At 37.1% G+C, this 27,424-nt stretch overlaps 1 protein-coding gene across 8 annotated transcripts in view; it reads left to right on the forward strand.

Annotated features, from left to right (window-relative positions):
- The first annotated feature begins 10,395 nt into the window (after window positions 1–10,395).
- Window positions 10,396–27,424, forward strand: part of diaph2 (diaphanous-related formin 2) — a 456,529-nt gene continuing 439,500 nt past the window's right edge. For 3 of the 8 annotated variants that reach the window (XM_081611705.1, XM_081611706.1, XM_081611703.1), the window contains exons 1-2: window positions 10,398–10,827; window positions 11,272–11,777. In XM_081611705.1, coding sequence (XP_081467831.1) covers window positions 11,694–11,777 — 84 coding nt within the window. In that variant the 5' untranslated portion in view covers window positions 10,398–10,827; window positions 11,272–11,693. Of the gene's footprint in view, window positions 10,828–11,271; window positions 11,778–27,424 lie in introns of all 8 variants that reach the window. The other 5 variants (XM_081611702.1, XM_081611700.1, XM_081611701.1 and 2 more) reach the window with 5 other exon arrangements.

Consider the following 27,424-nt stretch of genomic DNA (forward strand, 5'->3'; position numbering starts at 1 on the left):
CAGTACTATGGTAACAGAGTGGGAGCTACAGAGATCCATAGCTCAGGTGGGAGAATTTGTAGGGGATATAACTATTAATCATGCATCCCGTTTCAATCCCTCCTTAAACAGAGCACAAGATGAAGAAAACTATTGTTGAAAGAAAGTCATAAGAAGTCTCGATAGATGCACTGGTCAGAGGAACAAACTGAACTTTTTGGTTTATATGCAAGATGTGGAGAAAAACTAACACTGCACAATCCCACAGTAATTCAGGTGGGATATTGGTCCAAAATTTGAAAGGGTGTAAATAGGTTGGTTTTCAGGAACTGGTTTTAGAGTGCAGGTCTGGTGCATTTCAAAACTTAATATTAGATGTTTTTATTCATTTGAAAACCAGGTTTAACATGTGATTAAGATGATTTTCAGATAGTTGTTTCAGAATCTTGTTAATAGCTACGAAAAGCATCCTGTTGAGCTAAAAGGGAGCATTTAAACAAATATTAGTACAGGTTTATGTACTTACTTGAGCCTGGCCGTGGAGTTTCCACACTTTACACAAAGGTTTATTGTAAAAAACATAAATAAAATAAAGCAATTCTAATCTGGAAAAATTCAATTCAAATTCATAATTGTTTTGCCCAAACTTGATGCCATATCACTGCCCATTTTGAGGTCTAAACTTCTCACCAAAACTTTATATGTGTGGTTAAATCCAGGATAAAGGCAGAGTTTCGCAATGTCAATGGTGGTTAAAACCGTGGCACCTGTGAAAAGAGCACCACAAGTCAGCCCTGGTGGCCTCACGAGCCTGAGCAACTTTAAACACACACCTCCAAAGCGTTAAAGAATTAGTTTGTCTGTTTAACTGAAGGCAGTATTACTTAAAATTGCTCACAAATTTTTTCTAATTGGTCAAATTTTAAAACAGAACAAAATTTCTAAAGCTAACATTTAAATAAAAATTTACGTTTTCTCAGGTAAGTGTTCAAAAAATTATCCATCCATCCATCCATGCATCCATTTTCTTTACACCCTTGTCCCTTAATGGGGTCGGGAGGGTTGCTGGTGTCCATCTCCAGCTAACGTTTCGGGCGAGAGGCGGGGTCACCCTGGACAGGTCGCCAGTCAGTTGCAGGTTCAAAAAACTATTTAAGGCTTAATGCGTTATGACCGAGGCTTGTGTATTATTTGTCTATTACCTCAGCATTTTATTCTCATCATAATATGATGAATATCAGAGAACTTGGTGTCATTAATAGGTTTAAGTGAATTGAAACACAGCTCAAATAGGGTGCTGCCGTTTCAGCTGCTTTGCCACAAACCACATGAATGATGTGAAAGTACACCCTGTGTTGTTTTAGTGTTTTAGTGCCCCTGCATAGCTGGTGACTGTTCTCCGTTAAATATCTTTGTTCTTGATTCTTAAGTCGTCACCTGAGCTTCTAGGTTCCCTTCAAACAGCTCAGTCATGCATCCTTGAGATCACTTGAGAGATCTTTAAAGCAAACCTCACAGCATAAGCCAAATGCAAAAAAAGTGCAAGGGTTGAAAGCCTGTTTATTTGAAATGTTGTCTGAAAGTCAGTTAGAATGATCTTGCATGGTTTCTTTGCTGTGTTTCGGCCCTGAATGATCTGAAATAAAATTTGTAAGACAACTTTCAGAATCACTCACAACCACGACTGGTTTCTTTCACTTCCTTTCACAAAATTTCTCCCATGTTTTTTTTTTTTACCTTAGAAAGAAGTCACACACGTGGCTTTCGCCTAATGGTTTAAGTCCTTTAGCTTTCATTTGCAAATTTCAATCGGTGTTTTGATCCAGTAGATGGCCAGCCTACTGGACTGGATGAGTGACTCTTGGGATAGCATTGGCCCCAATACAGAGCATCTGATTATAATTAAATACAGAGCTGCAGATGAAAGCCTGTGATGGCCCATAAGAGTTATATTAAATGTAGGAATGATGGCAACAATCTAGAATAAACTTACTTTAGTGAAAAAGCATCTTTTTTTCAAGATTTGGTGGCCCACTTCAGAATCCCGAAACACTCCTTGTTTCACTATTGGAGAAGCAATTTTAAAATTACACCCAACTGAAGAGTTAATACAAAACTTGCATAAAAAAATTGTCTCTTTTTTCTATTTGAATTTGGTAGGCCATTAAAAAATGGCAAAAAGACATGGTTGAACAAGGAAGCTTGTTTGAGTTGGTTAGAAGATAGAAGGACATACATTTAGGGTAATCTTTTTAAAGTAATTTACCAACTATCTTTTTACTGATTTAAGTAAATATGAATGTACAATAGTTAATGCCATGTTAATTAGATAAGAGACTATTGAGAAATCACTCCAGATTTTTTTGTTGTTAAAGGAAAAACAACAGATATAGTGCTTGAAAACAACACAAGGGACTGTTTCTTTACAGGAGTACCAAATAGCTTCTCACAGAACCAGAGTTGTTGCAGAAGGGATTTCTGTTCTCGCTCGCTCTTTAAATGAGTGTCCACTTTCTGTCTTTGGTTACGTAACAGAACCAAGCTAGTTTCACATTGTAATGCTGATTGGTTTGCCAACGACTCTCCCCACCATACAACACATCTGTTTTGTATGGAAATCACACTAGAGACACTGTTTGTCATGTTAAAGAGGAGCCCTGATCTTTGAGGCTCTCTCTCCCACCACATGTTTGGCTCCCGTATCCTTATCCACAATAGGGCAGTGGGCCAAGAAGAGATAAAGTGGCTAATTTAAAGTTGGCTGACTGCACATGGTGTACAAATCCCACAAAATCTCATCTGAACAAGTGTGAGAAGAGTCGTCTATTGACCAAAAATTGCACCACTGATGTCGTGGTCATGTTGGGCTTGGATCAACACTGTGTTTGTTTTAAGTGTAATTTGTTCAGAAGTGGGATAGAAATGTGTGACTGTAACCAGTACTCTTAGTCACTAAGTGTTAGGATACAGTGTTTAACTGATTCAGTGTTCACAAAAACTTTCAGCTGCGTGGACATTTTTGAGACAAATTTGACAATTGCTGGCATGGTACAAACTTGTATTTGTTTAATTACGGAGGATAAAATTGCATGAACATCTTGAAAATGCTTTTCATAATCCTACTCAGTTGTACATTTCTTTTAATCTGAGTATGCCGTTTTCAATAACTGTACAGTATTATTTTTCTGAAGTTGCAAATTTGCCCATACTGTTAAGCAGAGTTCTCATTCTTGCGGATGTCGTGGCCTCCACCGTGATATGAAAGTATCATAGACATCATATACGTATAAGTGTTCATGTCTATGGAAAGTATAATATTAATACGGCCCACATGTTGAGCAGACCTCTGAAGGAAGGCCCGCCCGCCGTTCCTCGTCATGGCTTACATTCGGTTTTAGGCTAAGCTACACTGACTTCATGCACACTACGCTTGTAACAATAGTGTGGCGGATGATGGACTGTCCGGTACCAGTTGCCTTTCCCTGCAGTCGCCATTCTGGTACTTTTTCCCATTAACAATTAACAATTCCCATTAATTTTTCTCCATAAGTTGCTAGATGGCTAAAGACTTCTATAAAACGTAGAACAAGAGTGATGCCAAGTGGAATAAACTTGGAGGCTGTTCATACTGCAGCCTAAAGTGACCCAATTCTGATTTTTTTTTTGACGTAATGCGACCTGTATCTGATCTTTTCATGACAGTCTGAACAGCACAGTTCGGATTCTTTTCGAATGCGACTCATCCGATACGTATCCGATTCAAATGCGACCTAATGTCCAGGCCGCTTTCATCCGAACTGAACGTCACTGATACTCAATAAATTCTGCTTCCTGATACGCGCAAGTGAGAAGAAAACAACCATGACGGATTAAATTGTTAATATGTTGCTCCGGTGGTTGGACAACAACTTCAAATACGTAAGCTAAGCTCCACCGTTAGCCTTCATGTTTACTTCCGCAAACACTGAGCACTACTTCTTCATTTTATGGCGGTTGGCAGAACACTGAGAACGCTGACGCTATTGCGCCCTCTACTGCGCATGCGGGACACTTTCAGGTCGTTTGCCCCATAGACATAATATAAAGTAGACGCCTCATGGACCGCTCTCGCCTATTGTAGCTGACGAGATTTAGGGCGGCCATCTTGGAGCGGTACTCCACTCCACTCAGTGTTATGTGTTTAGCAGGCACAATGACGTATCAGCGCATTTAATCGATCATAACATGCTTTTTTGTTACTGGAAATCATATTCAAACATCTATCAAAGCTACATTTATAAACAATTGTATTTTTAAGTATGTTTTTAATACATAGTTCAGCATATTTAAATATGCTTAGTGGCAATAACAATAGAATAGGAATGGAATATTCTGATATTGATGTATGATGAGCATATTACAAAGCCCACAGCCGTTCATAATTTATTTAATAATTGATTTAGTAAGATCAATACATATTTATATGACTATACAAACACAAATAAATAATGATCAATAATGACAAATAAATAATGATTAATACTGAATAATTTATATTGGATACATGTTTATATGTATGGATGTAAATACATCCATACATATATAGATATATATCTATGTTTTCCAGCCGACGAGTTCTAGCTTCAGAGTGATTTCGCACCTGAGATTGAGTCCAAAATCCGATCCGAGATTCATCCGTGCTGCAGTGAATCCCTCTCTCTTTATAGATATCTCCCTCTACTTCCTCATATCCTGTCTTTATAAAACCTTCAAAACAAAAACGGAAGATTCGGGATGTATCTTACTTTTGACAGAGTGAGATTATTACATATAAATAATAGTCTTTACCACCTGTGTAAACTTTGCTGGTGAACACATAATATAAGTTTTATAATATATGTTACATTGTTTCATTTCTAATATAGGCTCTTGTGACAGATAATCTAAGTCAACGTTAGAGAATAATTAAATTTTTTTAATTTACAGAATCTCAGTTAACCTTCATAGCGGGGCTGAACCCCGTATTACATCAAGCACAGTAGCTAATATTAGCTGGTATCTCGCCGGTGGACATAAATACAGTAAAGTAATATTCTAATCACAAAATATACACAATAATATGTCCATCTTAATTGTGAAATAGTGTCTGTGGAGCCCTCACATCAATAGTCCATCAATCAGAACAACAATATCCCTCAGTGCTGAGGCATCTTCTGCTGTTTGATTGAGCAAAGTAGGAGGGACGACCGCTCCAAGATGGCCGCCGTATTTCCTGCGCCGGAGCAGCCAATGCGGGGTCTACTCTTCTTATTATGTCTATGGGTTGCCCGTTCAGACTGCAGAACGCATACAGGTCGCATATGTGTGGCAGTGTGAACGGCCCGGCAAAAACAAAAAAATCCGATTTGACAAAAAATCGGAATTGGGTCGCTTCAGGTTGCAGTGTGTAAATTTTGTCACACCCTCATCATGTCTTTGTTAAGCCAAAGCCTGCAGTTTATGTATTGAAGAAAAAATTACAAGTTGATGACATTAGAGGATATTTTAAAAATATTTTTTTGTGGAATCCTTTATGTGGCCCAGCAGCACCTAGACTCTGCGTCCAGCGGCCCCATTGAATTTGAGACCCCTGCAGTACAGCTTATTATTATTATTTTTTAAATTTTATTTTATTCCTATTCTCTTAAGCCAGTATTTGAGGAACAACAATAACATTCTGATTAAAGTTTGTAATTTATCTGATTAAATTAAAATTTGGGTTCTTAATAAGCATGAAGACTTTTACATTTTGATTTGCCTTCCCAAAATAGATGATGAGCATGAAGAGGAAAGAAGATTATTTAAAAATTCTAACACAATGTCTCAAGACATCAGCCAGGAACTTGAATCTTAGGCAAAAGTAGGACTTCCAAATTGACACCGTCTGCAAGTAGACAGCCAAATTAGTGACAAAGCAGTTTAAGAATAACAAAGTCAACATTTTGTTGTGGCCATCATAAAAAGTCATTATCTCAGTCCCATAAAAAGTTTCTTGTTCAGAGCTGAAAACGTGTGTCAAAGCCAATAGGCCAAAGAGCCTGACTGTAGCCAAAGCTAATGGAATGATATCCAAAACAATTTAATCAAGTCATGAAGTTTAAAGGGTAATTTTGCTAAATAGCAAAGAAATATATGTAAACTCTTGAAATGAAAGCAATTAAAATTTATCTCATTATTTTGGCAGATAGAACATATTTTTGGCAATCCCAGTGGGCCCAAAAAAGAAAAAGCTTTGTCAAATGTTTTCAGTAGTTTTCTGACCCACATGCACATTTAGTCTATGGGAAAAGAACAAAGAGGTAAGTACGATTTATTTCATACAATATGTGAAATGTGTGACTGAGGAGGTTTCTTCAGGTTCACCAAGAAGTGGCTTCTTGAAGAGAAGAGCATGAGAATCTTACTTGGGAGGAGGCAGAAAGTTGGTAGCTTATGGCTTGGAAAATGGAGTGGGCAGCTGAGAGTAGGCAGGCAGGTGGAAATCAGGAGGACGCTGGAGGTTCAGAGAACAATCGTGGAGAGAGTAGGCCCTGGAAGAGGTCTTGACGCTGGAGGCTTGCAGATGGAAGCTTCGAACAAGAAAGTTGAGTGTAGATGAGTTGACACGAGATAATTTCACTAGAGTCTGTACAGGAGTAACAGAGTGGTTAAATCTACTCAACAAGGTTAATCATCAGGTGAAGAGACATTGTCATGCAGCTTCTTAAATCCTAATGAGGTAAGTGATGCCACTGCTCAGGATGGGGCGCCCACCTCTGGAAAAGGTTGACACAGTCTCACAGAAGAAACACAAACACCCCAGAATCATGCAAAATTTTGTCTGATTCAATGTCAGACAGACAGGAAATAAAAGTCTTTTTATACGATACAAGCAAATATCTGGTTTCCGCTAAGACATTATCATGAATGAGCTTTTGGTTATAGGTAGCGCTGGTTCAGGTGATTGATCAGATATCTTGCACAATTAATACCATATAGCTTTGGAAAGTGTTTAAGTCAAACCGACATTAAATTATCTTGCAGGAGGTGTGGGTCTTTATATGCTCCTTTCAGCATTGATAGCAACACAACACCCAGGTTCACACGATAACTCTCAATGAGGGTATTGTGCTCTGAGCAGAGTGTGGGAAGAAGATTCACTTTCTCCCTAAACAAACAGGTGATTCACTAGGTTTTATTCTCTCTATCTTTTTTGCAAGTTAAGCTGATATGTTTTAGTATTACCACTAAATATTTCTCAGTAGAAATTATGATCTAAATTAGTTTTATATTCTTTTTTGAGTTATATTTGATAAAAACTTTTTTTTTTATTTCATACTTGTTGAACCTTATCACTGTTTTCATATGAGCCAAATTCTTGGTCTTAATTCAATTGAAATAATTAAAAATACAATTATGAATGTAGCCAGTTAGTGATAAAATATTTTTTGCCTCAAATGCTTCTAGGAATGTTGTAATAATCTTACAAGTAATTTTATATTAAAATTCAATTCAAAAATATTTACTGATCCCAAAGTGAATTTTAATGTTGTTGTAACTCATTCGACTAAAGATTTTTATGCATGTTTTTAAACTTTAGTTTTGTTGATTAAAGCTCAATTTGTTTTTATGGAGAGTTTCCTCTTGTTTTTGATTTATGCCATTTCTGTTAATCATGTTACAAAATGATAAAAAAATCTACACTCTGATTTTTTAGTTAGTTAATTTTGTGCCTACTTTTGCTGGTCCGTATTCTCAGAAGAAATGTGGACATCTTTAACTTTGGTGTGAGCAATGTAATGAAAGGTTGCTATGTGGAAGGTAAGATGACCTTTTATAAGCCAGTGCTGGTTAATTTTACAGCATGTTAGAACAGATTCCAAACTTCCGTATTTTCTGAATGTCTGGAAGAACATCAGTGGGAAGGAGAGCCTCTATGTTCAGACAGGCTTCCTGAAAAGATGAAACACAATGAACATGTTAGCCAAAAGTATTTGTGTCATAGAAGAAGAATGTCAAGAAATGTAAATGAAAGACAACAAAAGGCTGCACATTTCTAAACCAGAAATGTTCTATGGACTTTGGGGACACAACCTTTCCTTAACTTGCAGAATAAATCGTGGACTGCTGATTGTAAGATTAGGAACAAATTTGTATTTTCCTCTAGCTGAGTTTGTGGTTTCTTTCTTTGTCAACAGAAACCTCAACAATAGGGTGCAGCAGCGAAGAGAAACTGTGTGTTTTTTTCAGAATTAAGTACAAACAAAATGTTCTAATCAACCATCTTGAGCAAACCACACAAATACCATTAAATACTAGTATGTTCTTAAGTAAAGTCTAGTGCTGTTCATTTCAATATACACCTAAACTTAACTACCAGAGCCAGTGGGAGGGGTTGGCTTAGAGCCAATTAAGGATGCTCAAAAGCAGAATTAGCCACTAACAACTAGCATTGAACATAAAACACAGTTACATAAGGTATGTTTTTTTTTTTTTTTTGTTAGAGTACCCACACATAGGAGCTAGGCACATTGTACTGCAGAGGACTTTAATGAATAACCCGAGAAAAAAACAGATAAACTAACCAGCAAAACATGAGGTGGGTTATAGATTCAGACAAATGAACAAGTCAGATCAGAGTGATTAGTGGAACATTAAATAGGTGAACCTGATTAACTGAAGAGAAAGTGCTGTAAAAGGACATAAACTGAAGAACTGAGCATATTCCTTATAAAATTACCTGGTGGATCACCTTGAAATAAGTGATGGGGGACTTTGTCCCACATTTTCTCTAATTATTGATGACTAACTTCAATGTGCCATGATGTATAAATAATGGTATAGGAACTTTTTATGTCCTTTTCCTTCTTTGCACCTTTATATAATGAGATTGTTCTGATCATGTGGAACCTCTCCGCGGACAACGACTTTAACTAAAGGATGAAAATGTAGAAAAGTTTGGACAATCCAACTAGGACAGAAAGACTTTGTTTTATCTTAAGCTCTATCAATATCATTTATGATGGAATGCTGAAAATGAATTTTAAAAAATTTCTATTTCTTCTCACATTTCAGAAATTTGCCACATCAACAGAATGTTAGAGAGAGATGATTAGAACTGTTGCCAGTCTTATGCAGAATATCAGTTCTTGTAGGCTACAGAGAGGCTCAGTTTACAGTTATTTGCATCAATATGTCTATTTCAGTCATGAAAAGTTTGTGGTATTTCTACTGGATAGTATACAAAGAGGAACATTGGAGCTATATATCATAGATAGTGCCTGTTTGATGACATGAACCAGGTTGAAAAGTCTTGAAAACCAATCATATCATGAAGTTCACGAACAGTCATTGACATTGATCAGTGTTGAAAGGCTTAGCAAGATATTTCTATGGCCTTGGGACTCCTGCACAGTTCACAATGAGAGCTCTTATCACAAATGGATCAAATGTGGAACAAAGGTGAACCTTCTTAGGAGTGCCAAGATTCAAGAGGTCACAAAAGAGCTCTGTACAGGTTATAAAGCACTACAGATCTCACTTAACTTAATTAAGGTCAGCTTTCACAATTTGACAGTAACAAAAAGGCTGGTTAAACTGCTTAAAAAAAAAAAATCAAAAGATCATAAGAGGGCTGCAGTTAACAACTATTTTAGTTGTTGATGTTCTGTTGTTTATTCTGACAATAAAGCAAAAAATAAAAAATAAAAAAATAAAATGCATTCCTGCAGATTTTTCATTTAGCTACTAAAGCTCATTTTATGTTATGTTAGAAATACATCAGAAAATCTACATGGAAAACTATTTCAATTCCTTTTTGAATTGTGAAAATACAGATGTTATTGCCTGTAATGCAGTATTATATGTTTCGCTTAATGTACACTTCATCGCTTGTAAAGGATGCACCTGCAGCTAAAAAATACTCAGCTCTTTCTGCTTGACTTAACATCAATACAGTGTAAGGTTCATCTGCTTATTTGTTATTTTTTTTGAACAAGTGATGAATAATTGAATGGAAAAAGGTGCTTAGCAAATTCTTTTCTACAGAACTTGAACCTGGTGAAGCTAAAACTATGCATCTTAAAGCACCATGTATAGAACATATTTACAGACATGTTTTTAAATCTTAATTGCCAAATGTAAATAGTCTTTGTTCAGTTTTGACTTAATTATTGCACTGCATTACTTTTTTAATGCTTTTTTTCAGTCTGTATAATTCAGTTAATGCTTATTTGACTACTTAATTAGTTGATGATTATTTCAATAGTTGACTAATTAAAAAAAATACAAAAGGGACAAGAACCTTTCAAAAAAAGAAAATCTAAATAAAAAATACATCTAGAAGGGAATAAATTATTATTGCCAAACCTGATTTTAGATAAAATGGTCTCTTTTTTCCAGCTGTATATGTTGAGACATTTCTCAACATATACAACACAGAGGGTGTAATTTGGCACCAGATAATCAAAACTATTATAAATATATTGAAGAGCTAATTTCTTCTGTAAATGATGTGGACCCAGTTTGTAATAGTTCTACTGATGTCGCTTCCACAGAAGCGATTTACATGTGTATTATTATAACACAGGTGAACAGTAAGCCATACAAGCCTTTTCCCTCGTCCCTGATCTATTCTTACAACTGATTCCCATCCTCCTGCTGTGTGAAATCACACACTGACCTCTCTTCCATCACAGTCTCCGCCCATTCGACGCCACGCCGACCTTACAACTGTCAGCACATCTGGCCAATGAGAATTCAGTTTTCCATTTAAGGCATACCTCATTGCCCAATCACGTGTCGTAATAGGCGGGCGCGTTGTGGGCCTGGTTTTCAGGTTTGGTTGCTGAGGTAAGCTCCCGTTTGAAATTTCTGACTTTTCTTTCACAATATTTTTATTCCCCATTGTGTGTTTGTGTAGACTATCGTTATAAGCGGCTGGGTGATGTTGTTTCAGTTAAAATAAAGTGTGTTTGCCGGGTAACAGTCGCTCAGAGCTTGGTCGGTGAAGCGCTTGCAAAGTATCTCAAGCATAGAGAACAACGGTGATTTTTCAACTATGACAACCGTTTATTGATTCTGATCAATGGCTGCATCGCATCTAAAAATGTTGAAACGCATAAAAGCAGCTGTGTCTGGATTATCACCTATATAAACAAGTTCACTCATTCTAAGTTTATATTAGAAATAGACATCTGCTTTGTTGGTCAGTGTATTACAACAAGCCGCTTTTATTTTTCTATTGTTTAGATTGATATAGCTAACTCTGACAGGTTTGTTTACATATGTTTTTAGCCCGTTGTTGGTGGCTCTCTGCATGCTGACAAGGAAGAAAACACGTGTGAGCAGAAACTTAACGTCCAGCACGGTCTGGGAGAGTAATTATCTGTTGTTTGCACAATGTTGTGCTACTTTCAGAGTGCCAATACACCCTGCTGTTTGAGGTGACTTGACTGCCGATCAGAGGAGACCACACACAACCACACCTCTTGTACAAGCAGACTTCTCTACCGGATGGTTTTGGATACTATGTGGAAGCGGAGAACTTTTTACTTTTTTCATTTTTAAACGGGATGGATTTTGAGAACACATAACTTGGATATACGTTTTGTGTTTTTGCTGTTGGGATTTTTTATTTTTATTTTTTTTACCCTTAAGTGGAGTCAATCAAGTTTTGAAGCTTGCTTCTGGAAGGGAACTGACTTACAAGAGCTAAAATGGACCAAGCCAGCGGTGGGGAGGATCCCAACAAGCCCTCTAAAAAGAAGTCCAGTGAGGATGAGGGTAAAAACAAAAAGCTGGTGGGTATTCTAAGCAGATGACATTTGTTGCATGAAATTAAAATTTAAAAGAGCCAGTTGCAGAAAGTTAAAGCATCTGTAGAGGTACAGAACACTCTGTCAACACACAACATTAGGCTAAAGGTATCGATGTGTTATTATTATTATTATTTAATGCAGCCCCTACAGAGTGGCTGTAATAGCAGTCAGAGTTTAGCAAATCAGATACTGTTATGCTGAGTGCTTCAATTTTCAAGGCATTAAGTGGATCATGTGATCATCTTATCAATGCTTTTCCTGAAAGTTTTTTTTTTTTTTTTTTTTTTTTTTTCTGAAGAGTGCTCTTGTTGTGACAGCTGGACCTGTATGCGTCACGTGTTCATACAGACCTTGTTACTGGATTACTTATTGCACAGTGCAACGCACGTGGTTATTGTGGGGCTTTTATTAACCCTGTGAGTGTGTGTGATTGATAAAGGGTGACCTTAGTCAGCTTGAGGGCAGTGTCTGTCAGATAACTGTAAACTTCGGTTGGCAATGGTTCATTTCTGGCTTCCACATCTGCTCGGCCTAGTAAAGTGATCTAGATATAGAGAAAAGTGTGCATATTTGAAAAGGAGTCCAACCTGAGTCTCGCGTTAGTGGTTCACTGGTGTTATCAAGCAGTTCCTTTCTGTCAGTAGATGTGGTTACAGTTGAGGGTTTTGTTATCGGTACTTTGCAAAGTTTGTATTTTCCAATATGATAACTAAGCAGGACATTAACAACGAAAGTAGAAGTGGAATACATTCCACTTACATGTCACTTTACAACCAAAAATGTCAATTGATTTTATTCTTGTACTGGTTAAAAGACTAATGCAAAGTAGTGAATTATTGTGAGGTAGGAAGGCTGGTGTCCAGCAACGATTACAGGTGTCTCTACTTCAACACGGCCAAGTCAAATTGTTAGGTTATTAGTACAAATCTGGAGAACTTGACTGCAAACTGAGGAGATGATTTGGCCATTTCAGCCAGGGACGCATCTAAAAGTTGTATTACACTGGTGGAGAAAAGCAATTCTGAACATAAGATTTGAAAAACTTGCCACATGTTTTTAATTTGTCTGGAGTTTGACTGGGCCATTCTAACCCATAAAATTCCCACACCATAATACTGCCACGTCAAAACGTTTCACTGTGTGGAATGTTATTTTTGGGGTGCTGTGCACCATTAGCTTTCCACCAAACATCCATAGTGGCCAATAGATTTTAATTTTTGTTTTCTCAACTGATTAAATCAACTTCTTCCACATGTTTTCAAACTTCTCCACAGCAAAATCTTTGGGTTGACTTGGTCTTCTTGATGCTGTTAATGTGGAAAAAGTTCAAGGCGTATGGATACTTTTGCAAGGCAATGTAATTGGAGTTAGTTGGTGTCAGGATGATCTTAAACCAACAGTTACCACATTAAAGACGGCGCTAAGCACACTGTTCAGCTGTGCTCTTTGTAGATGTCGAAACTACTGTTGGTGAGTAATTGCACGATTAAAGACAAAAAGCTTCCCATAGTGCTGTGCTTTTCTCACTAGGAGTTGGAGCGTGAAGTTATTGAGGAAAATCTGACTGCAGCTGAGTGACATCGGTTCTTAGCTGCCAATGGCACAGCAGAAGCATGTGCTAAAATAACGTTTTCTGTTTCAGTACATCTTAAAATAGATTTGCTTATGCATGAGTTTTTATTTCCCTGAGTATTTTCCTGTGTTCAGTAACTTTTGTTTTCTAAATAGCGAACAAACTGCATAGCTTTCTGTCAGTTCTGAGAAGCACCACCTCTTGATGTGATCTGCTACAATTTCATCGACAATTTTACATTCAGACCATCGGATAGGAATCCTCTGTCAACGTTGAAGTAATCTGTTTGTTTAGCTAGCAATAATTATTGCTTATGACTGCGTTGAGCCTTTATTTATGTGGGAAAGTTCTTTTGCATCAACTCCACGTCAGACGCTGATCCCAATGCATTTCACTGTCTGCTGAAAGCACACTGTGGACTGGACTGGATTGCAGTGTGTGGACTGATGCTAAAGTCTCCACTGTGGAAGCAGAGCATTGATTCAACTTCTATAGCAAAATTATAATCATCTCAGAAGTCGACTGAAGGAGTCAATTAAGCAAAATCTAATGGCACTTGCTTATGCTGCAGTCTCCTTTGCTCCTTTGATTTATCTGATCATGCACAAACATCCAGTCTGGATCCACGCCTACACTGAGTTCATTTGAGGATGCAGTGGGTCAGCTGAGGTCTTTTTCAGTGTTTTGACATGGATTTCTTTTAAATTTGATAGTTCATAAGTACATCAGAGCATAAAGGCCATTATAGATTCAAGACAAAAATAACGTGGTCTTGGAGGAGTAAATTTCTGTCAAAACAAATCAATTTCTGGATTAATTTCACATATTTGCAAGAAAATGTATATTTTCTAATATTATGTATACAGCTGTGAAATTTATTTTGTAATTATTCAAAGAGGGGCTAGTTTGTTCAAGAGTTTTCTTCTCCTTGTTCCCTTTTTAAGTCAAAAGTATGTGTTTGTGACTCGGTGACACTTGTTAAATCAGGTGAATAAATTTGTGAAATGTTGTAGATATGCAAGAAAAAAATTTGCATTAAGCCAAAGATCTGTGATGGGAAAAAACACTTCAATTTATTAGACAAAAATTCTGAATTTATCAAAAATCTGTGGTAAAAATGTTAAGTCTAAGCATTAAGTAGTAAATCTAGGAGATTTGCTTAATTCCATATATATTTCTGATTTTAATATGTCAGAAAATCTGAGTCCGAAGACTACTCACTTATAACAGCTTGTTTTCATAGGTCAAACACCAAATATACCTTAACATGCAGTAATGTATACACTGTGAAAACCATCTTTGTAGTACCACGGAAGCTAACACCCACAGTCTTCCTTATTTCCTCTCTTAGGACGCAGCCAATCAGCATGAAGGAAAAAGAATGATGCTCCTGGATTGGCTGTGTCAAATAGCAATGCCCCATCTGCAAATAGATGATAATTCCACAGAAATAACCCATGAATACTGAACCACAAATAGGGGGAGTTTTCTGTACCTAGTGTTCCCAAGATGCTCTTTGTTGGAGTTGTCTTAACAGTGAGATTGTCCTGCTGCTATAAAAGTCCTTGTTTGACTCCTTCACAATGAAAAAAAACAAACAAACCAGAAAACAATGTATTTTCCAGGATTATATTAATCTGAGGATTACAGGGCGGTGCTTGTTTTATTCTTGGAGTTGACTGCACCCGATATAGTCACTCTATTGTAATTGTTCCTTGATAATCCTTTACAATCAGTCACAAAATTGTTTTGTTCCTCTTCTTTAAGTGTTGTGGTCTAAGTAACTCCAAAAAGAACAACTACAGTGAATAGATGAATCTCACTCTTAGTGGCTTGCTGTATTTGTGATTTTTAAAGACCTTTCTACATATTTTATTATTGCATATACAATAGCTGGATCTGGTCATTCAGGTCTGACCAGTCGTGCTTAAATCTGTCTACTTGTACTAGAATCAGCCAGGATTCATGTCAATGCAAGGTCTGAACAGGCCTACAGAGCGACTAACTGATTAAAAGTGGCCAGGATTCTTGTGGAGATGCCTTTACGCACCATGTGTGAAAACGCTCAGAGTACCCATTTGTAAACGGACCACCCCATATGTGTGATAAGACCACAGTAAAAAGGACAGCGCTACCACATGACTCAGTCTGGGAATTTATGAACATCTTGACTGTTAACTTCTACTCCTCTAATGTGGTGTTTTCAGCTTGCAGTAAATGGTTTGCAGGCGCAAAGTCGAGACAAAGTTTGGCGATAAGATGTGCCAGACAGGAAATCCCAGACTGGGCTGAAGTTGCATATTCTCCCAGAGCTAGGGTGGTGTTCCAAGAAAGTGTGATGACTTCACCACCTATACCACTTCGGAGGAGCTTGTGTAAGACGAGCAGTTTTGGTTTCTGAAGCCAGTCTCATGGCCAGGCATGTTCCCTGTTGCTCAATCTTCCTCCAGTCTAAAGTATAGCTGTTTGCAGAAACCTCAGCAGAGCTCTGAATTGAAGGAGGAAGTGATCATTCATCCCTGGGAGGAGCCTTGATTTGTTCTCCTCTGTTTACTCCCACTACAAGTCGCCTGTTTTTTGCACCATAGTTTGGTTGTAAACATGTAAAACTCATGAAGCAAAACATTTCAATGTAACAGATTTTGATGATTTCACATGTCGTAACACAGATGAGTAGTTTAGTCTGATAAAATAACTCAAGATGTTACCAAAAGATTTGGGGTTAAATAATTAAAATGCCATGCAGATTCAAGAATAGGCTAATGTCCATCATCACACACTCATTTCTGCCTAAAGCAAAGTTAAAGTCGGGCTTCCAGGGAGCAGCTCTGAGAACTGAGTGTTTATTCAACAGGTTTCTGTGCAGGATTACATCATTTGGATTACGAGGCCCCATGTTTCTGAGACTCAGCCAAGGACGATACCATTACTCTTCAGTGTTTTGAGAGAAACTCGCCTCAAAACCTGCCAGTTTTCTGGAGCCGTTTGTTTCCATACTGTTATTGCAGCGATAACATGGCGCCGTGCCATTCATTGGAGCAGGAAGATGGAATAAGATCTTTAAAAGGAATTTAGTTGTGCTTGTTTGGCAAGAAGGGAGAAATATGTCCTCTGTGCATACCAGAGTAAAAGATGACCTCAGAGTGCAAATTGAGAAAGGGATGCCTCCCACTCTCTTAAAAAAAACAACAAAAAAACAATTGGGCTGTATATTTTTCACTGTGTCGGATCATGCGTACTTTTAACCTACATCAGTGAAGAAAACAGGCATTGGATCCATTCTTATTAGTTTTAGATAAAACAATGATGATGACTTTTTACAGCTTGTCAAATCTGGTCTCAAATCTCACAACTTCTGTCTCTGCTTAGGCATGAACAAATTTTCTGTGTTGTTATAAAGAGTATTAGTATATTCAGAAATGCTCTCTTATAAAAATGCATTTATCTGCAAACAAATTATTTATTAATTAAACTGATAAATATATTTTACGTGAATGCACTTTAAAACGTTTATTAAATCTCAATTTTTACATAAATAAAATTAACCTGTTTTGCATGCGGCTGTGTATTTTGGATTGTACATGGTAAAAGTCCCTTAACCCTTCCCATATTTTGTAACAATAAAACTAACTTCAATTGGAATCTTATGTGATCGATCAACTTTGATGCTCAGTGCAACTAGCTTCAGAAGTCATCTGGATTGTAAAATGGTTCTTTTCAACTCCAGACTTTAAATTTCATATGTAGTTGTTCTCCATCCAATCTTACCAAACTCCAGCTATTTTACATAGAAGACTTGAGGAATTTTCAGTCTGTAGGTGTGTCAGGGATTTGCACAGACCAGGCAGAGGGAAGAAACACTGAAAACTTTCAAAAATAATTCCTAATTTATTTGCAAAAAATGTAAAAAAATAAAATAAATATTAGTTGGGCCCAAAAGGGAGTAACATAACAGACTTAAACTTGTGTTGTAACACAGAAAACTCGAGCATAAACTGAACTGATGAACAAAATATGAGGGAAACTAACAGTGGTGACACACAACGGTTAGTAAACTAACATACAAACTTAACCGATAAACAGATACAATGTGACAAAACATGGAAAAGCTTAGGTTATGACTATTTTTGCAAGCCACTGCAGGTTTCGACATAAGAAATGCAGAATTGCACTTTAAAGCAATGTTTTTGATATGCAAATTGGCCATGTGATCAGTTTGCTCATGATGAATCATGTGGAGCTTTCCATCTGGCAGAGCATGCTGACTAGTGAAAGGTGCAAACACAACTGAGAAATTCCTGACATACTCTATCATGTTACAAACCTTGCGGTAAAACTGGTAGCTGTGTCTGTCTGTGGATAGTTTGTGGCAGCCATCTGTGACAAGTACGTATTTCAACAGTTTGTATCCCATCAACACTGATTAGTCAATCTTTTCTACTGAAGGACTTTTGAATAAAGTTTAAATATGTTGAGAATTAATGGGATAGTTGGCCAGTGGTGCTTTTTGGAGTCATGCTTATGAAAATTGAACAACCTGTTGATGTAAGATCCAAAAACTAAAAGATAAAATTACTTTGCATTGAAAGTTAATGACACGTGCACATTTTCATTCTTTCTTTTTTTTTTCACCATAGGAAAAGGACTATGGGAACTAAAAACTACTTACAAAAATTCTGAGACGAAGCCAGAATTCTGAGGTTTTTTCCCCAGAATTTGGAGAGTTTGAGTTCTAACTCAACTTCAATCTGAGAATTCGGACTTTTTTTCTTCAGAATTTCTTAGAATTTGGAATTTATAATCAGAATTTTCACTTTTTTTGTCAGTTCTGACTTTTTTTCCCTCAGAATTTTCTTTTGACATTCATGCAGATTGGCACGAAGGAGCAGCCAAGTTTTTTTGACAGCGATGCGAGTTGAGCAGGAGGTGAACTAACTTTCTGAGGAACTTGTTGGATTTAAGTGATCTATTTTTGTATGTGGTTTATTTTTGGTTCAGTGGCCATAATCCTCTTCCATAAATTATCTTCTTGTAATATTGAGAGTATTAAAGGAATGTTCAAATGAGAATCCTAAAGTTTTATCCGATTGGTTTAAAAATGTCTGTAGTTCTCTGTTGCTGAACCTACACATATTCCAAACTTTACTTAAAGTCAGGTCATGCTTGTTTCCAACTTTGGACTCAATTTAACATTCTAAATGTGAAAAAGTAAGACAACCTTGCTGCTAGCAAGCAAACTGATGGCTAATCAAGCTACATCTAGAACTCCAGAAAAGCATATTGGTTTCTGCTTGAATGCCTTCAAATGACTGGAAAAACGTGCTGGGCGGAAATTTAACTTTGGAAAATAAGATCCATAAAAGAAGAGCAAAAACACGTCTCACTATTTGAGGGACAAAAAGGCAAATAGATTTGTTACAGAAATGCAAGCTGTATTGACAAAGCTGTGCCATCAGGAGCGGTGATATAACAGTTCTGTGTTTTTATTAGAGATAAGTTGTGAACAAAAGTGCTTCAGTAAACTCGAAGCTTGTGTTTTTTTAACCCCTGTGCCCTGGACCCCTCTGCCCTGCTTGATTCAGATGTGTCTGCTCCAACGCAGCTGACTTCAGTGATTGAATCAGCTCCTCAGCATGTCATCAAGTTCAGCAGTAAGCTGCTAATTAGCCATCAGCTAATATCAGGTGTGATGAAGCAGGTCGGCATTAAAACATGCAGGGCAGTGGGCTCTGAGGAGCAGCTACAGAATGCTGGAACAGAAAGTTTCAGTAGGCGTCTGAGAGAAGAAAGTTACTACACAGAACATGGAAGATTTGTTTTTGGTATTTCAAATCCTTTGAACTCCTGCATTAGTATTATATGTAGAATTATAGTCTAATAGAACATACACGCCAAGGGGCACATTATTAGTCCAATCAAACGTACACCGATTTATAAAAAAAGCTGAATTGTTCCCCTTGTACGAATGCATGTCTTCTTTGAACAGACGTGTAGATTTGATCACATTTACCAAAATGAAATAAAACGGAGAAGTAAAGTTCAGGTTTTATTGAGCAATTAAGTTGATGCATTCTGATTTTCACATAAATTGGGCAAGAAATTCAAGCAGAGTAATAACAAAACGACAAAAAAACTTTGCATCGATCAGATGGGACAGGCGGGAATTGGTACAGCAAATCTTTTCTTTTGTCATGGCAGTGATAAACAATTGGTGTTAAATGATTGATATCCTTAATACTGAGGATTTTCTTTACTTTTTGCTTCTTTACAGTAGTAAAACTATTTTTCAGTCCATATGGATGATAAGCCGTGTAAAGAAATTACCTTGACAATTGCATATTAGGATTTTCTTAATTGAAACTGAATGTATGCTGTAATATAGAAATGCAGGATATGATTATTTCTTGGTTGCAGTTCATAGAAACTATGCTCTTAAGTTATAACTTTCTTTTCTGCAGAAATACTCCCTTCTCTTTGCCTCTCTGAAACAAAGGACAGTCTGATGTTTTAGTCACTTTGTGCTGCTTTAAAGGGCATAAATATTATTTTCCTCCTCAGTTACATTCAGACTTGGAGCTCACCACAGTTATTAGTTTCCATGTCTGAACTTGAGAGAAATATGTAGAAAGAGGAAAAAAATAAGTTTAGTTCTGTTGCTTGGAGACCTAACAAACTGGCACCAGTTATAGGAAGCACATGATTTTGTAATTCTTACTACTTTTTCACCAAGCTTAATGCTGGACGTTATGGTTGGGAGGGAGGTAAAAATACTCAAAACATCTATAGCTAGACATCAAGAGAAAATGCTAAAGCTTTCTGTGTAACAGAAGCGTGATCTGTTATGTTTTCTTTCCTCAGTTTTGGGTTGAATCTTCCCTTAAAAATGAACGTTTATACCATATAATCTGAGTTGAGTAAAGTGTTTCTGATGGAAAGACCAATAAGCAACCACATCAAATAATAATAATAAAAAATATCCCCCTACAGCCACAGAATGATAATCTTCAGGGAGCGCTTTTATGAATTCTCCTTTTTTTTTAATTTTTTTTTATTTTTTAAGTGACCGTGACTCGGTAGTCTTTGTTATGATCTGTTCTTTGTTTGTTTATTTTGTTAAAACCCATTGAAGATGGAAAGATTATTGCATTTCACATTTCATTCTTTCAATGAAAAACCTTTTCTGGTTCAATTGTATAAAAATATACAGTATGCTCTTTAAAAAACACATTTTGTAAAACAAAAGAAATCTCTGTAAACGACACCAAAATAAACATGTCTTGTAGCGCAAAAGCTCAACATAGGTCTTTGTCATTGCTCTACGGGGGAACTGGAAATCCATGTGAGCCACAGAGAACCTTTAAATTCTTAAGCTATTAATGATATGATTGGCACGTTTTGGAATAGTTCAGTTTTGTGCAGCAATTCAAGTTAAACACATTTAACTCTGGGAATATTCTGTTCAGTTCAGCAGCTTTATCTGATTTATCAAATATTTAGAAATCATAGTTCCAGTTTTGAAGAACAGAAAGTTAAATGGATTACTCTTTTAAGACATACCCAAACATGTTTCACCAAGCAAAGATTGCAGTTGAGATCAAAACTATGAAACTGCCATTTTTAAGTTGGAATAAAGTGAACAAGGCAGGGAGTCATCTTAAAGCTTGGGACAGTTTTGACAGTATCACATTGTGAATCATGTTCATGTGGCATTTGAAGATTTTTAGCATTTTGATTTATGACTTTGAGAGAAGCCTATGGGAATTATTTTAAGTTTTGCTAGCATGCGGGTAGCACAAGTTGTCAGCTTGTTGAAGATTTCATGCTGCTCTTTCTTGCCTCTTTTCTGTTTGGTCAATCTTGTGATGCAGTTAAGATGAAGCTTTCCGCGTAGTAGTTTTGTGTTTTATTTTGTGCTGGTCGGTAAACACAAAGTGCTAGACCGACGTGTGAAAACCAGCAGGAAGTTGACCACATTTCAGTGCTGTAATGGCATTCAGGAAGTGGGAGACAGGAAGTGGCTCAGAATGCTTCAGTAGCACAGCGGAGGAAACCCTCAAATTCACTGGTTGGGTGTAACTCTGGAATAAGCCTATAGTTTGTATAGATCACTGGGTGGGACATAAGACAGGTCACTTAATAATCTGTTGAAGATAATGGGTGTACATCAGAACAGAAATGTCTGTTTTTATGTCACAGGAAATGAATCATACTTTCATAGTTCCACTCAGCGGTTTGATGATTAATGACTGAAGGATGTTTTGACTGTGTTGCTGTAGTCAGATGCACACCAGGATGAACGTGTTTTCCCTTCTGTCACTTATATCGAGTGCTGCAGGGGACATTTTTCCACTCCTAAAATAATTGTTTTTTAATAGTCATAAGCTTTACTTAAACATCTATGGTCAAAAACAGCTTTCTTGTGATTCTGTTTTTCCCCCCTGAGTTTTGAAATTGCAGATCTGAGTCACACAGTGTGACATGCTTATAGACTAATACAGCTGCTTCTCAGTAAATTACAACATAATCAAGAAGCAACTTCTTTTCAGTTATTCAATTTGAACACACGGCACAATATATTTAAAGCATTTATTTCCGTTTATCCTAATGATTACGACAGATTATAACGACTCAAATACAGTCTCTCAGAGCAATAAAAATGATTTTTTTATTACAGAGAAATTATGCTATGGGCCTATTAATCAAGGGGAAGACTTCTGGCTTTACAGTTGTGTGCTGGTCAGTCAAGAAGGGTAAACAACAAAATATATAGCCATGAAAGTCTCAGAGAAACTGCAGCTGGAGTCTGTGTCCTCACACAGATGTATCCAGCACAAGGGGTGCAGCTGTCACATTCCTCATGTTAGGCTTCTGCTAAACCAGAGACGGCATCAGAAGTGTCTTAGCTACAAGAAAAAGAAAAAGGAGTGGACTGTTGCTTTGTGGTCCAAAGTCCTCTTTTTAGATTTTAGATGAAAGCAATGTTTGCATTTCATTTGAGTATCAAGATCACAGAGTCTCTAGACTCTTTAGGAAGAGTGAAGTGGCACAGAAGTAAAGCTTTATGAAGCCCGATGTGAGGCTTCCACAACCAGTGATGTTTTGGAGAGCCATGGCATTGCTGACTAAGGGAAGGCAGACACTCAATAGAGTAATGAGGGTTTTGTTATCATTGAATCTGAATCTTTGAATTGAATTCCTGAAATCAACTTTTTGATATTCTTATTTTATTTTTTATTTTTCTTGATATAATGAAAACTATAAAAAAAATTAAACATGATTATTTTATTTATTTACCCAGGAAGAAATACTCATTGAGATTAAAAATCCCCTTTACAAGAGTGCCCTGGGTTATACAGCAACAATACGGGACATTTTCCACCTTTAGACATTTTAAACACGACATTTGATTCTAGTTAAACAAATATCATAAAACCTCTCTGGCTCTTGATCTTCAAGAGCCCTTTAAAACCAACGCCTCAGTCTTTAAAAAGTTGCTGAACTCCATGCCTGATCCATGCCGAAGGAAAACTTGTCACAGGCCTTTTAATAAGTAACCATGTTTTAAAATCTTGTAATGGTGATGAACTTTACTTGAATGTTAACTTTCATTGGTAATGTCACATGTATCTCAAATACCTGGGATTATCTTTAGAACCGCCTTGACTGAAACCGTTGTAATGTAGGTATATCACAGGAACCGCTCAGTCAGTTTGCAGAGTTTTACTTGTCAGTGATTTGTAAAAGTTAATCGGCAATACATTAGTTTCATCAGTCTGTAAAGTGCAAATCACTCTGTGTTTAATGATGACCAGTTTAGAAAGACTTTTAGAAACCTCTGCTGCATTTAACGGCTCCATATCGGTTCTACTGAGAGTAACGCACCATTAGGACGTTTCTTTCATCAGAAACGGAGATGACCCGAAGGCAGTTCTGTGCTTTCTCGTTTCTCATGCAGTCACATGGTTGGGTCATCCAGTGTGAAGTCATTCAGATTTTAGCTGCTCTGGCTTCTATATCCTTCCTCTTTTCAGAAGATGCCATTTTAAGAAGCTGTAAACAATGTCTGTGCCTTTTCTGAACAACAAGACTCAGCGACCCGTAACTTTTTAAAGTATTAGCTAGTAATAAAAACTGTAGGGCATTTTTTGTTGGTAATTGGCTGATGACTACAAAGTTTTAGACGATATTATCTGATTTTGTGATGTTTTGGTTCTAATGGCAAAATCCTTAGGTCTCTGCTTTTTTGAATCTGCTGCTTGTTATTGTGCTCCAGTATATGTATAGCCTTTCTTTACTCTTCATGCTATTCAGATCTATTTCCTGTAGATCGAACTGCTGGCATTTGTGAAGGACGGGGACCAAAGCTGCCCCAGAAGAGCTCAAATCTATGCATATTTTGAAACGCTAATATACAATATCCACTAGACGGTCGCTTTTTTTTTTTGGTTAGATTAATTTTTTCAGAATTGGCTGATCCAAATGAGGATCACATCGAAAGTAAAATGCAGCAAATTGTAATGCACAGCTGTCAGATTAAATGCAATTTCATTAAAAGGGACATTTTGGCATTTTTATAACCATTTACCTCTAATCCATGACAATACAATACAAATTGACAAAGGAGCAAACAAAATCATGCTTTGTGTCCATGAACTTAACCTTTTTCATATTCAATTATTTCTTTAAATCGTTCATTGTTTAGATGAATTAGGAGATAAACACAATCACACAAATGTGAAGATATGATGTTTAATTTAATGTTGTTGTTTTCCAGAGACTTTTGTATACAACGGCAAAAGAAAACAGGTGAAGCTGGTAGATATGTATTGGACTTACTGTATCACATTTCCTGCCTGTAGACTGAGTAAATTCTTTTTCATTAGGTATCGGAGATAAAAAGCTGATCTCCAAGTTAATCTGTCACATCTTTCTTCAGTTCTTTTGAAGACCTAAATACACCAAATGATAAGAAACTGTGTTTGACGTGTTCATTTAGAGTCTCAAGACTAACTCCTTTCTAATTTGCTTTTCCAAGCAGCTAATAAGAGTGAATGTTTAAAGGATGGCTCTAATTCCAATTCAACAGGTTAAATTGGGGTCTGACAGTGTAAAAAGTGCAATTCAAACCAGAAAGACTCTCTTTGGCACTTACAGTTGTCTGTATTCACGCCCAAAATGTCTGATGATGTTTGTTCACATGTGGAGCACATTTGGAGGATGTAACTACATGTTGACAACATTCATTAGACACTTAAATGAGTTTATTCTGATCTGATTTGGTTACACAGGGGGAACTCTGTGCAGCTTGATGCCACTCCCTCAAATTGCTCATATTAGAAGGATTCCTGTTAATTTTATTTGATTACACAAAGATAATTTGGGTAATTGGAAAATGAAGCCCTCTAATTCCTGAACTAGATTGACTTTTGGTGTATTTAGTTAAATGAAAGCTTCATGTTTCCTCTACACTTAATGGAATCAATATGGTAACTTTGCATAAATATAGTAAATAAATTTATGCAAATTAAGCCTGAGACCCCTTAAATAGTAATTTACGAACTTCTCGTTTATGGTTTACAATGTTGAGATGTACTCCATTTGTGTTGCTGAGGTGAAATTAGCAGATTCTCAGGAAATGTGTTGTGAAATTATAATGTTCAGTCTGTGAATAAAGTTGTTTTAACTGTGTAGTGTCTGGCAAAACCTGACAGCTGTGGTTGCATCAGACTCCTCTCTGTCAACACTTGTTACAGTGCTGTGAAATATACCACCCACTGCAGTTTTCTGTAGTTTCTTTTGTCACACTCAAACATTTCAGAACATTAAACAGACTTTAACACTGGACAAGACAACCGGAGTTGGTAGAAAAAAAAAAAGTCTTTCATGTGATGATTTTGCTTTAGTGCCAAAAAGTTAGCTAGACCAACCAGGTCCTATGTGTAAAAGAAATTGTTTCATTACAAAATGACTATGATCGACTGCATTTTTAAAAGTTCTTCTCATTTCCACTGACCACATCCAGACCTGATTTCTGCCAGACCAACAAAGTGAGAGTTGTTATCCACAAGTTGGAATAAAAGAAGAATAAAGAGAAAAGAATGCATGCCTATGAAGTGGCCTAGTCAAAGTCCAGGTTGATATGCTGTGTTATGACTGTTCCTGCTAAAAAAACCACACACTATGTGTGAATCGTGACTATTGAAAGGATTTTCTCCCCTCTGATGTTGGATTTATTGCTGCAAAGGGTGGCTTGGGTAGTGTTTTTTTCTCTTTTAATATGTATATGCATTTTGCATTTACTCTGGCTATCTTCTAATATAAAACTTTGTTTGATCTGGAATATTTAACGGTGACAATAAAAAATAAAAATGTGATAAATCCGTAATGGAGCGAATTCCATTTCCAGACAAACCCTTCATATGGCTGTAGCTAATTAAAGTAAGACCTAATTTCCTTCAAGTTGTTTTACAAAGGCATCGTGGTCTCTGATTTTTATGGTGATAGTTCCAGTGAGTGAGTTAAATACACCATACAGATGCTCAAGTTAAATTAGCTGAGTGCAGGCAGCTCTGCTTTTGAAAATCGGTGGAGTTATAGTCACTCTGAAGCAACATTTATCTTCTCTCCGTCTCAGAAGTCAGATTATTACATTCGCCACCTGGTATGAGTTTCCAATAAAACGGAGCGATTCAACAATATGTTTCGCATTCAACCGCAGTTTGCTATGGCAATATTAGAAGTTGTTTTGTGAAATATGCATACTGGTACAGTTTCGTTTGCCCCAAATTGCCTTTCAAGTTGTGGGATATTGCTTTGTGTTTTCATTTTTGAGGATCTGCACGGACCCATGATCAGATTTGATTAAGGAGGGACCCAGAGCTAATTTGATTAGATTATTTAGTGGAAATATGTGTTTGGTGATAAACATTTATTACGATGAAAAAGTTTACTTTAATAAGCACGCAAAGCCCAGAGGACATGGAAGCTTAATTGTTAGGTGTTTAATTGCAATGTTGCGATGCTGCCAAGATAATGGGCAAGGAAAGGCCCTCAAGTCAAGGCAATTAACCAAACAGTGGTTTGATTGTTGTTAAATTGATTAGAAAATGTTTAAGTACTCTATCTGTAAATTAGCTATTGTTTCACGCAGTTTGCGACTGCCAGAGAATGCTGGGCTTAATGACACATACGCTCTGAGTTGGTAATGGGAAAAGTTGTCGCTCAGGTCAGGTTGCTGTTGTGAGTAGTGATGCAGCTTTATGAAATGCATCTAATTGTGCCTTGGTGGAACTGATGTTTGTCTGGATTAGTGATGCCCAGGTGGTTACCTGGCTCCCACAGGGAAGAAGGAATCATCTGGATATGATGCATGGGGAAGACGACATGTCTGATACCTGGAAGAGGAATAAAACTTCAGGGAACGTCTAAAACCTGCGCAAGATTGACACGTTTTGTTGTGTTTAATAGCTCCATCTTCCAACTGTTGATCAGCTGTTGCAGACGAAGCCGGTGACAGATATGGCACTTTGTGTGTCTGCACGGAGTTGCCCAGAGCGACAGCTGATGGAGACTCGCAGAGGGAGGTGCAGGTTAAAGCCAATTTGTTTCCTCGCCCCAGTATCTGTATTTTCCTGATTAGAATAGTGGAGAAATCCACGGCTGGAGGCAGGCTTTATGACCATCACAGCCCCACATCTCCCGACTCATTAGTACTTTACAGCCCAGCACCACAACATATGGCAGAGTTGTTACCGATTCCCATTTGAGGTGTGTTTCAAACGGCCGTCCCTTGCTGAGCCACAACCCTGTGGCAGCGCGCTTTCTTATTGTGTTTGAGGAGAAAATAAACATCTGTTCCAGCTGAAGTTTTGGTGTAAATCTTTTCTGTCCCTGTCACCACAAAAGATGCTCTTCAGAACCATTGCGAAGAAATTCATCTTTATGCCTCGGCAGTGTGTGCTGCTTTTTTTTTTTTTTTTTTTAAGTATTTGTTTCACACACATCTACGTTTAAGCAAAACTAACTTGCATGTTTCAAGTGGAAAAACCAATGTGGG

This window comes from Poecilia reticulata, chromosome 10, assembly GCF_904066995.2.
Source record: "Poecilia reticulata chromosome 10, P_reticulata-male-v2, whole genome shotgun sequence".
Classification (NCBI taxonomy): domain Eukaryota; kingdom Metazoa; phylum Chordata; class Actinopteri; order Cyprinodontiformes; family Poeciliidae; genus Poecilia; species Poecilia reticulata.